This window comes from Talpa europaea, assembly GCF_964194135.1.
Source record: "Talpa europaea genome assembly, chromosome: 15".
In the NCBI taxonomy this organism is placed as follows: Eukaryota; Metazoa; Chordata; class Mammalia; order Eulipotyphla; family Talpidae; genus Talpa; species Talpa europaea.
Window position 1 is genome coordinate 74,075,227 of NC_140083.1, and position 12,757 is coordinate 74,087,983.

The 12,757-nt window shown below is 35.1% G+C and overlaps 1 protein-coding gene across 8 annotated transcripts in view; it reads left to right on the top strand.

Annotated features, from left to right (window-relative positions):
* The window catches only part of WNK1 (WNK lysine deficient protein kinase 1), a gene marked incomplete at both ends in the record, with an annotated part of 127,719 nt that overhangs the window by 47,257 nt on the left and 67,705 nt on the right, over nt 1-12,757 (top strand). For all 8 annotated transcript variants that reach the window (XM_084254688.1, XM_084254686.1, XM_084254687.1 and 5 more), the window contains 3 exons: nt 2,609-2,781; nt 4,737-4,957; nt 6,980-7,137. In XM_084254688.1, the coding sequence (XP_084110814.1) occupies nt 2,609-2,781; nt 4,737-4,957; nt 6,980-7,137 (552 nt within the window). The remainder of the gene's footprint in view (nt 1-2,608; nt 2,782-4,736; nt 4,958-6,979; nt 7,138-12,757) is intronic.

The following is a 12,757-nucleotide window of genomic DNA, read 5'->3' on the forward strand; positions in this document are numbered from 1 at the left end:
TCTGTACTTTTGGAAAGGGATGTGTTAGGAGAATAACCCAGTATGAAATATTTCTCCTGCTAGGAATCTGAATCCTTCTGGACAGGGTATGTCACTTTGTAGGTGGTTGTGGCACATAAAGTTTAAAAAATTAATATGTGCTTCTTGGGAAAAAGGATTGTTGTGGAACAGCACGTATCTATACTGTCTCAAGTAGTGTGCCTTTAGTTTTAGTTCTTGATAATCTGATAGTTTTAGTTGATGTAATTTCCACTTTATGAAAATAAGTCACCTCATTAGAAAAAAGAATAGCCAAGAAAGTTTAAAAGATAAAGCTTTGGAGGTATTGCAGGAAGTTCAGTCCTATCAAGTAGGAATTATTTTAAAACTACCAGCAACTAAGGAAGTGATATTAGTGCAGGAATAGATGATTTAGTATAGAATAGAGACTCCAGAAGTAGAACTTATGTGAGAAGAACTGATTGTGTATCAAGTGGTATTGAAGTTATTGGTTGTTAAAAAAATAAGTCACAGCTACTCCTTCTTTTACCCAACAAAATTCCACAATAAATACCAACACATGTGGCCAACACAAGTTATATTTTAAGTGAGGAAATGAGATAGAAAAATTATGGCCTCATATTTGAAATAAAGACTACCTACTACAAGTAAAAGGTAGATATTGAGCTACTGTAAAAGAACAATACCTGTAAATCCAAAAACATAAGCAAGGTGAAAATACCACAATTTGAGGAGATATTTGTAACTCATAAAACCAATAAAGGAATTCCTACAAATTAGATAAAGCAACAAATAATATGATTGGACAGCTCACAGGAACCTCAAATAGCTTGCAAAGAAAACAGAAAAAGTTTATTCATCACTTATAAGTTATTCATAACTTATTTTTGATGCTGAAATATGAATTAACAACACGATTTTTTATAATCATTAAATTGACAGAAGTTAATGTTTGTTAATACCAGTTGTCCTTCCCTTTCCTACCCCTTATTCTTGAAGAACCACTACCCTGAATATGGACATACTATTAAAAATTTTTAAAATGATGTCAATACATACATTCTTTGGAAACTTGCTTTTTGCATTGTTTAAGATCAACCATGATGGGAACATTACAAGGGAACATTACAGGATAGCTACTATATTATTGAAACTTAGCCTGGTTCATTATCACTGCTGTGCTGTTACCCATTCTCTGACTATATTACAGTTTATATACTCTTCTACTGATGAATCTTTAGTCTGTTTCCAATTTCTGCTATAATACTGAAATGCAATTCCAATGTTAACCTTCTTGGACAACATTTAAGAGTCTCTGAGACTAGAGATTATTAAATTGGGATCCACAAACTTCCTTAAGTAAGGTTTGTGAGCTAGTGTGAAAATAAATCTTTATTTTTTATTAACTTTAAGTTGAAAAATGAATGTATACACATAATAGCATTCAGCATACCTGTGATTTTTATCACTAGCAGAACTGGCTATTTCTGTATCACATACAGTATTTGCAGATATCTCACACCATCATTTATACTATTCATTACTTTGAATTATGATAGCTAGATGATCTTCCAGTTGTTAGTAGGATGCCCTAGTAATGCATATTATATCAATTATTTATCACAATTTAAAAATTTTGATAACTTTCATTGTAATTACTTTCTTTTGTAATCCTGTGTATTTTATTATGGACTTAATTACTCTAGCCTTTACTAACATTCAGAAGAGACAAAAAATATTTTAAGAACACTTAATAAGAGACAATGGCTGATAGTAGTATTGGTGGGTCATAGAATAAAGGCATCTTTGATTCTCATAGGTATCAACAAATGGCTCTTCAAAGGGACTCTACCTATTTACTCTCCTAAGAGCAAATGGTATTATCAGATGGGAGGGACAATTAGTTACTTCGATAGTTTTAGATTATATTATTATTTAACTGTATGAGGAGCACATTACTTTATTGTATGCCTGAAATATTTCATTCAAATATGTATTTCTTGCTTTAGCAATATAAATATGGTAGAGATCGTTTCCTTTTTAATCTGTAGGACAATTTAAAAAATACATAGGCATACATATATATAGGACATTACCAAGGGAAGAACAACAAATTCTAAGTACTTTTCCACATTTCATCTCAGATAAACCTGGTAGGTTATTTAAATCTTACTACAATCCTTTGAGGTAAAGGTATATACTCATAAAGGAAATTCTAATCCAAGCACAGACAGAACTGGAATTTACCTTTAAATCTTTCTTCCTCCTAAACCCATACTGATCCATGTTAAATTGCATGTCTTTAGCAATAGATGACTTATTTGGATGTGGTAAGTTAACTGTCCCTACAAAACTGTATTGTATCTGAGGCATATATTAGCAGTAAAAATACAGAGATAATCTCAGGTATGGCCTTGTAACCCAGAGATTTTTTTAAATACACATTGGCCTGTTCCCATAGTGACAGACTACTTAGCTGTTAGTAGTAATTTAGTGTTACATTGTTCTTGTTTCTACAGTATGTTTAGCAGCCAAATGTAACTGTGTGATTTGGCAAGTTTTTTTTAATCATTTAAATCACATTCTGTTTTTTTTTTTTTTTTTTTAGGATCGAAAGTTAACAAAATCTGAGCGGCAAAGATTTAAAGAAGAAGCTGAAATGTTGAAGGGTCTTCAACATCCCAACATTGTTCGATTCTATGATTCCTGGGAATCTACAGTAAAAGGAAAGAAGTGTATCGTTTTGGTGACTGAACTTATGACATCTGGAACACTTAAAACGTAAGACCCTCAATGCTATAAAGCTGACCCAGGAGTATGAGATAACTTGATTTTACTTATTTCAGGCTTTATCAATCCCACTTTTTTGCCTAGTATATTAAACTGGGAACAATCCCTCTGTTAGTATATTAGCACATTTTCCTGTCCACAAAGTCCTGTAGCATATAAAGTGACCTGATAACTATTTATTGGTAAGTATTCAAATGAAAAGTTATTGTAAACTAACCCTAGTTGCTTTATCTCGCAGTGATTGGTCTTTCTGAAATTGAGTGGGTAGGGGATCAAAAATCAGATGACAAGGTAGCCCTCTAGTGGTTAAAATGAGGTTGAAGTTTATGGAGAAAATTCAATGTCAATTATATGAAATTTCAGTTTCATAAGAAATACTTGTAATTCCATTCCCACAGCATCATAAGTTGAAGCCAAAACAGCTAGATCTATCTTACCTTTCAGGAATACAGATAGCTTAAATACAGAAATTCCCAGTTCCCTATTATTAAGAGTATTAGTTAAGAGCTAGACTATGCCTCTGGATTTCATGTCTCTTCGAGTAGCTGTTTTTTACTCAGAGAGAAAACTACTGTAAATTATGTATATGAATTATCTCTGTGGTATTTATTCTTTATTAATTTCTGTAGTTAATACTACTGAGCCTTTTAGTCTCAGATTCTTGAAAAATAGCTTTCTATCTCCTGGATGTAGTCACTTGTGTGTGCCGTTGGATGCTCAAGATTAACACAGTGAAAAGACAATATATTATTTCCCCCTTAAAAATTTTCATTTTTCTTATCCAACTTCTCTAATTATATTTATGCCAATGTTATTTTCATAGTCATCTGGGCTTCTTGTTATTCACAGATCTGTTTCTTTCACAAGATTGTGATCCCTAACACTAGCCTAAAATTTGAAAAGTGTTTGAATAAATTGTGTGTTAGTAGTTCTGTGTATATCTGCATCTTCAGACTCTTTTCAGTGGTTTGGGTTTTCATTGGTTTGTCAAAAGTCTTGTCACTTACACACCCTACAAGAGTATCCTAATTTTAAAAGTTACATTGAAAGGCTTTGGGTAAAAGTGGGCTAACCCCCTCTGAAAGGGCCTCCTCTGACCAACAGTCCAACAGTTTAAAATGTGGAATATGATTAGTCTTTTTTCAATATTTATTAGCCAAGCTTCAAAGAAAAGGTACCCCCTAGATAAAAAGCATAAAAGTAACTTGAGGTAAAAACAATATATTGGGATTTCACATCAGATACAGGGTAAGAATTGTCCATGCAGAGACAAAAGAACTTAAAACTCATTAGAAAGGGGAATTGGAATTTAACCTGTGTGAAAAAACTAAGTTATATGTGAAGAGGGAAAACTGCACCTCAACCAGTGAAAGCTATGAGGAGTTTTGCCCCTTTGCCCTGGACTTTGGACTCAAAAGGAGAATTCCCTATGAAAAATAGAAATTTTAGGGCCTGCCAGGTGGCGCAGGTGGTTGAGTGCTGCTCTGTGAAGCTGTCCTCAGCTTCTGCAGTGCCAGTTCCATCCCCGCTGGCTGAGGAGCAACCTACATGATGGGGCAGACCTCTCCTGTCTTGCCCGCTGCTCCCCTCAGCAGTGTGTTTCAGTTAGTCTGCCTGTTCTGTTCCCCCACTCTATCTCTGGTGAATCCTCTCACCCTCCCCCACATCTGGCCTGTGCCCCGGTACTTGTATAAATAAATAAATCTTTAAAAAAGAAAAAGGAAAAAAGAAAAATAGAAATTTTAGCCATGGTCATATGTCAATGACTCAATAATATTATTATTCTGTCACCTTTAACTTCACTAAAAGTAACGTTTAAGGTTACTGAATCTTAGTATTCTAAATTTGATATTCCCATCTCAGTTATGCTAGAATTTAATGAAATTCTTCAAAGCAGTAAACTCATATCACTGATAACCTGTTTGGTATACCTTGCCTTTTTCTAGGTACCTGAAAAGGTTTAAGGTGATGAAGATCAAAGTTCTAAGAAGCTGGTGCCGTCAGATCCTTAAAGGACTTCAGTTTCTTCATACTCGAACTCCACCTATTATTCACCGAGATCTTAAATGTGACAACATTTTTATCACTGGCCCTACCGGCTCAGTCAAGATTGGAGACCTAGGTCTGGCAACCCTGAAGCGGGCTTCTTTTGCCAAGAGTGTGATCGGTATGTTTCAGATGTACCTTGTAGCCTTAAGGCTTTCTGACATTCCTTTTATTTAGAACCTAGTTCTTGTAGAGCATTTATTATATGAAATAAACCTTCAGAAATCCACAGCTTAAACCCAGAAAATGATCAGTTCTGTTTATGAGATGTGGCTTTCTGTTTCTAGACTCATCTTGAAGACTAATGATGCTCTGTAAAGTTAAATGAAGAGAAGGTGAACTTTGTTGACAGAATCTTATATAACTATCAATCTTAGTGGACTATTCTGTTGATGCTTAGCATTATATACATATTTACATAATAGAATGTGTTACTTTCTCCATAAAAGAAATTAGATTTATATGGAGTTTAATAGCAGTTACACTTTCACATATTTATATGGAGTTTAGGAGCAGTCACTCACTTCCAAAATAAGTATGTTAGATATATATGTATATTTAAAAATGTTTGTTAAAACTTTATTGTAGAATGTGGAAATGTCATAGTTCATTCTGAAAGCTTGATTTTTATCAGTGTTTTTCTTGTTGCCCTTCAGAAGTTATGATACATAAAACAGGATTTTTCAACCTCAGTACTATTAATAATTTGAATTAAAAATTCTGTCAAGAATAACAGCTGTCTTGTGCATTGTAAAATTATTTGTTTGCATTCCTGGCCTCTAATCACTAGATGCCAGAAGCAGCCCCATATTTTTACATCCAGAAATGTCTCTGGATATTAGTGAACGTCACCTGCATCGCAAAATTGCCCCATCGAGAGTCACCAATCTGTAAACGACAATGCTGTCCTTTCAGACTTTTAACTATATATTAGAGTGTTGAAGCTGGGAAAATAATTAATGCTTGTTTTGGTAAGTTACCATACCTTGAAGAGGATATAAAAATTTGAAAACTTGAAATTTTACTTTACTCTCCCCCAAAAGTGATAATAATAAAAGAAACCCATTAGTTTTTAAGTAACCAAGAATCCTGTCAATTAATAAAAAAAGAATAGTACACCAGTAATTTACACATCTCATAAAGTAGTGGATCACTGGACTATTGTATAACTTGAATTTGGAATGCTGTTTTTACATCTTCTTACATAGGTTAACAAGAAGAATGGGAAAGGAGTTCTTTCAAGCAGAATTTCCTTTTTCCCTTCCTTAGAGGAAACATTTCTTTGATTGTCATTAACATCTTAAAAATCTCTGGCTCAAGAGCTTTTTGTTTCTTTATTAAGTCATAGAATACAAAACTGTTGTTGGAAATGTCCTTCATTTTGAGTTATCAGACTCACTTTCTTTGCAAACATTAAAAAACCTGGTCTGTGGGAACATCCACTTTGTACCTGTAACTCAGTCTGTAGTTGACTCTTATTTGTGAATATGAGCTTGTTTTTTTGCCTGTAGGATGTCCTTCACTATCTTCCTTATGTGTATAGTAGGCTTATTTATGTTCTGCAGGTGGGATGATAAGTATGTGAAGAAAAGGGCTCTGGTGAGTGGCCTTTATAGACAATCACACTTTATTAATTTAAAAAACATTAAATATGGGTATTTCATTGCCAGGACTCTGTAAAAGTGAAACTGATCATAGTGTCAATGGCAAGAGACTAGCTTTAAATAAAAAACTAACAACTACCATCCTGTAGGGGGCAGACAAGTATTTTGATCTTTTTTCACCTGTCAGTCTATCTTACAAATAGTTGCCATTTTATATTCTTTATTCCTTACTAGTCTTTTACCTTTTCCTTCTGTTTTCAGTATGAATTATATCAGTTTATCCTTTATCCAGGAATTTATTTGAATTTTCATAAATAAATAGACACTTGACTGTATCAGTTTCTTATAAAGACCTTGCAGTGGAAGATCTGTAAGGTATTTGATGGAGCAGCCTGACTAAAAAGATTTCCTTCCTCTCCCCCACCATACCTCAGCCCTTTGTCTCTCTTTCTCTCACAGGTCAACCCCTCTGTGTGTCCCTTATACAGTAATGACTGCAACTTCCTCTCACATTGAGTTCAATTGTTCTTTTAATTTAGGTACCCCAGAGTTCATGGCCCCTGAGATGTATGAGGAGAAATATGATGAATCTGTTGATGTTTATGCTTTTGGGATGTGCATGCTTGAGATGGCTACGTCTGAATACCCTTACTCAGAATGCCAAAATGCTGCGCAGATCTACCGTCGCGTGACTAGTGTAAGTCTCCCCCTTACTGATTGGTTAGCTTGGGTCACATCTGGCAAAGAATCCAAAGCTGGATAACATCAGCTATGCAAAAGAGAACAAAAGTAGAAAGCATATTGAGGTTATCAGGCAAGAGAGAGTTGAGGTATTTTATTGCTCGTGATATAGTGAAAGCAAAGAGAAAGATAAAAAAGCACTAGTTTATCATGGACTCTCTTTGCCTTCATTTAAGCAAAGAAGCCAAAGGTGTGGGAGGTGAGAGGATTCATTTTGAGTTAATTTTTTTGTGTGGCATGAGGTGTGTATCCAACTTCATTCTTTCCTTGGTACTCCAATTGTCCCAGTACCAACTGTTAAGAAAAACTATTCTTTCCCCTGTGAATGGTCTTGGCACCTTTGTTGAAAAGCAGTTGAGTATAGGTACATGAGTTTATGTCTTGCCTTTCAACTCTGTTACATTGATCTGTATTTCTGGATTACCATTGCTTTATAATAAGTTTTGGATTGGGAAATGTGAAGCCTCTTTATTCTTCAAGTTTTGGCTATTCTAGGTTCTTTGAGATTGCATATAAATTTTAGAATTAGCTTGTCAATTTCTGCAAACATGTTAGCTGTGATCCTGCAGACATGTTGCATCTGTCGATCAATTTGGGCAGTATTGCAATATAACTATAGTAAGTCTTCTGTTTCATGAACCTGCATTGCTTTTTTACTTACTTAGATCTTTTGTTATTTCATTCAACACTATTTTATAGTTTTCAGGGTGTAAGTCTTGTAATTTTATTAAATTTGTTCCTAAGTAATATATTTTTTGTAATGCTGTTTTTTTATTTTCAATATTTGAATACTTTTTTTTTGTATATTGATTTGTATATTGAGCTGAAATTTAGCTGCCTTACTGAAATAACTTATTGTTTGATTTTAGTAGATTTTCTAGGATTTTATAAGATCATTTCATATGCAAATAGTTCTTTGAAAAATAAGACTTGGTAGTTGATACATGCTTTACCTATGAGAAAAAGTAGAGAAAAAAAAGATCAACGCTTAGCCAAATTAACAGTTAAAAAACTAAGACTGGGAAGTAGTTAACTTCTGATTTAAAAAAAGTCATTTTTGATATGTTATATTCCAGTTCCATTGTAATTATATAATCTGTGTATGTGAGAGGAGATGAACACACAATTCTCAACTTTTTAGTGAAAAACTATGAGTTTTCTTATTTGAAAAAATTAGCTGTTGGAGTAATTAAATTTCTTAAGTACTTTACTTTTATGGTTTTACTTTTCCTAAAGGTAATTTGCCCCTTTTTTCTAAATTGGTTAGGATTTTATTTCCTTTCATTATCATCATTTTGCTAGAAGTGACAGAATGGTTGATAATTAAGATTGAATTAAAACAAGAACTACCCCATTGTCTTTGATAGATCTTAAACAGATCCAAATATGTGGATCTTAACATTTTTTCTATCACATCAGATTACAACAAACTTATCAAACCAGCTCATATTAATTGATTTTTCCTTAATCTTAAAGATTTGAGATTGGAGGAAAGGAGGGACACAGGAAGTTACATATACCTGGAATTTAAATTGGTTCACAAAATATTTAAGCACCAGATCTATGTTTCCTAGTACTGCCATAACAAAGTACCCCAAACTGGGTGTTTTGACCAAATAGAAATTTATCAGCTGATCTCACAATTCTGAGACCAGAAGTCCAAAATTAAGGCTTCAGCAGGGTGAGACTCCTTCCTTGCCTTTTTATTTTCCAATAGTTTGTTGGCAGTCCTTGGCATTCCTTGGCTTGCATCTGCAACACTTCTTTGTCTGTCTCTGTTAACAGATGATGTTCTCCACTCACCTGTCTATCTCTGTGTCTCCTTTTGCAAGGATACCAGTTTCATTGGGTGAAAGGCCCATCCTGTTCAAGGATGACTTCATCTTAATTAATTACTTCTGCAGTGACTCTTTTTCCAAATAAGGTCACATTCTGAGGTATTAATGGTTAGAACTTTAACATACCTTTTTGGAGGACACAATTCATAACTTATAACAGTTATGGTTTCATCAAACAAATTCTGCCATGCCCTTTTTTTCAGATTCTAGGTATATGAATATCATTGTTGTTATTAGGGCATACTAGGGGAAAGGAAATAAATAAATAAACTGCACAGTTATCATGTTGTATAAAAGTATGTTCCTTGATAACATACTTTTGAAGAGGTGTGAACCTATACACTGAATCACATACAGTACTGTAAACCATGCTTTACAGTGGCAGAATTGTTGAAACAATTGCAACAGACTGCAAGTATTCAAAAAGCCTAAAATATGTACTGTCCACTTCTGAAAAAAAAAAAATTGTTAACTCTTATTCTAAACATGTCACCAAAACTTATAAAAAAAAATTTTCTCTAAAGAGAATCCTATTTACTAAACTACAAAAGTGGTGATAATGTTCTATTATAGTACTATTAGTTTCCTTCTGTACAGAGTAGACACTAGAATCTCTGTGCAAACAAGTAGTACTTAAGTTACTAATTATTAAATTATTAGCTCTGAAAATTTGTGGGCAGTCTTTTTTCTCTGTGATGAGAACATAAGGTTTTAATGTAAACTGGACATATTTATTCTTGTTATTAGCCTAAGAATAAATAACACTTTAAAGAAACTCAGTGTTACTGCTTGAGATAATCATTCTGGATTTTATTTTTTATTTTTTAATTTTTTAAAATAAGATTTATTTATTTATTTATTTACACAAGCACTGGGTACAGTCAGAAGCACAGGAGGGTGAGAGAATTCACCAGAGCCAGGGCGGGGAACAGAACAGGCAGACTGATGAAGAAATACACTGCTGAGGGGAGCAGCAGGCGCGGCAGGAGAGGTCCGTCACGCCATGTGGGACCCTCGCCGGTGGCCGGGGATCGAACCGGTGCCGCAGAAACTTCGGGTAGCTTCGCAGCCCAGCGCTCAACCACTGCACCACCAGGGGAGACCCCATTCTGGATTTTAAATACAAGATTTTATAAACCAATAACTTTTATTTACCTTCCAGCGTGACAATGTTTTGATACCAAATAGACTAGGGACATGAAATATATATAAGATAGCCATATATTTAAATTCTCTCAGCCACCAGCTTTCTTTGTTGTTCTTGCATTATTTCTAATTTGAAACTGAAGTAGATTTTGTCAGGTACAGCAGACAATTAGCTCTGGTCTTAGAGACATTGACTAGCCTATCTTCATTATTTATTGGTAAGTGTTTCTCATTAATCTGGTGAAGTTAACAGCTGATTACTTTTATACAGAAATAAAATTTGGTACTTTAAATGTGTCAGGGGATCATGGAGTTTTAAGTTTCTTTATATAAGATGAAGTATCAAAGTTTCCTTTCTGTTTAAGAAATCAAATTAAAAGTTATATACGGGCCTCCCCGGTGGCGCAGCAGTTGAGCGCTGGGTTGCGAAGCTGCCCGCGGCCTCTGTGGCGCCGGTTCGATCTCCGGCTGCTCCCCAGCCACCAGAGGAGGGTCCCACATGGCGCGCAGACCTCTCCTGCCGCCCGCTGCTCCCCTCAGCAGTGTACTTCGGTCCTTCTGCCTGCTCTGCTCCCTGCTCTGGCTCTGGTGAATTCCCTCGCCCTCCCGCGCTTCTGACTGTACCCAGTGCTTGTATAAATAAATAAATAATCTTTATTATTGATAGCGAGTTTGTGAGTTTGATCCCCAGCCAGGAGGCTAATCCACATGGCACAGCAGATCTCTCCTGTCTCAACCTGCTGCTCCCCACTCTGTCCTGGTGAATCCACACACACACACACACACACACACACACACACACACACACACACACACACACACACACACACACACACCCCCCTCTGGCCTACTCCCCAGTTATTGTCTACATAAAGAAAGAAAAATAAATCTTTAAAAAAGGTTTTTAAAAAATAAATTAGTGGGCCTCCCCTGGTGGCGCAGCAGTTGAGCGCTGGGCTGCGAAGCTGCCTGCAGCCTCTGTAGCGCTGGTTCTATCCCTGGCCGCTGGTGAGAGTCCCACATGGCGCGCAGACCTCTCCTGCCACGCCCGCTGCTCCCCTTAGCAGTGTACTTCATCATTCTGCCTGTTATGCTCCCCGCTCTGGCTCCGGTGAATTCTCTCGCCTTCCCACGCTTCTGACTGTACCCAGTGCTTGTATAAATAAATAAATAATCTTTAAAAAAAAATAAAATAAAAATAAATAAATTAGTTTGATTTTTAAGAAAAGGCACTTGAAATTCTAGTAAGTAAATGCATCATTATTTGCAAATGCAAACTCAAGTTCAGTTAAGAAGAAAAATCCCCTTGTTTTAAAGAAAAAAATCTTTGGTGTTAATTTACTGAAAGACCAAGGTCACTGTTTCCATATTCTTAGTATAGTGTTCAAACTGTTTTCAGGAATTGTTCAATGGGTTTTTTAAATTAAGATAAAATTCATAATTTTAGTCATTCTGAAGTATATAAATCAGTGTGTTTGGGTATATTCACAGTGTCCTGCAGCTATCACCACTAATGCCTGATATTTTCAAGGTTTATCCATGTCAAGGGATGAATCTCTACTTTTTTTTATAGCTGAATAATATTCTATTGTGTGGCTTTACCACATTTATTATTATGTTTGACAGATTTTGCTTCCCTTTAATTCGATAGTTTCTTCTTTGTTTTCTCAAAGAAACTGTTTTTGTTAAACTCTTTGAACCTTATAGCCACCTCACTGGGAACAGGAAGGTTGTGATATATATCATCTTAAAAAATATTGTCCTTGAAACTTTTTCTCTCTCAGCCTTTATTTTGATATTCCACAGTAGATGATGGATGGTTTAATTTACTCTTGATAAGAACCTACCAGTAATTATTTTGTTTCACAGATACCTGGCAGGTCAAAAACATACTCAAATTGAACAAATACCCTCAAATTAAATGCAGGGAATAGTAAAGCTAAGTAACTCATGCTTTCAAAAAAAGAAGGGAATTCAGTGGATCACATCTACTGCTACATTGCTCAAATGAGCCAAACTTGGAGAGGTCAAAATGGAAATCAGGCACTGGCTGGTTTAATCTAGGGAGTTGGAGCTGATTTAAGGAAGAGGTAGAGAAAACTCACCACCCAGCCTGTCACGAGCGCTTAAGGTGGCTTGGACTGAATGAAGAAAGTCATTTAAAGAATGCTTCAGTTTTGAAAGTATTTCACTGGTCAGTCTCTCTGAAGTTTTAGTTTCCCCATCTACAAAATTGGATGGGAATATATTCATTGTTGCTGTGAGGAATGAAGTAGGTTGTATACGTGAAACTGCTTTGAAAACTGGTACATTATGGAGCTGCTTTGTTTTGTGTAAATATCTACTATGACAATATGGGTAGTAAGTGCCTCCTTTGCAAACCATTTTTAACTTCTAACACAGCTGTTAGAAGTTGTATGTATCATCTATAACATTGTAAATATTAACTGTACAAACACTGAGAACACTGCTCAACAATATGCTTAGTGCTAGATATAAAAAATGAAGCAAAATCCATGTAATACTTTGTTTTAATATCGTGACCCATATTACCTGTTATTTTTCATAAATACTACTGAGAATTGTGGATTT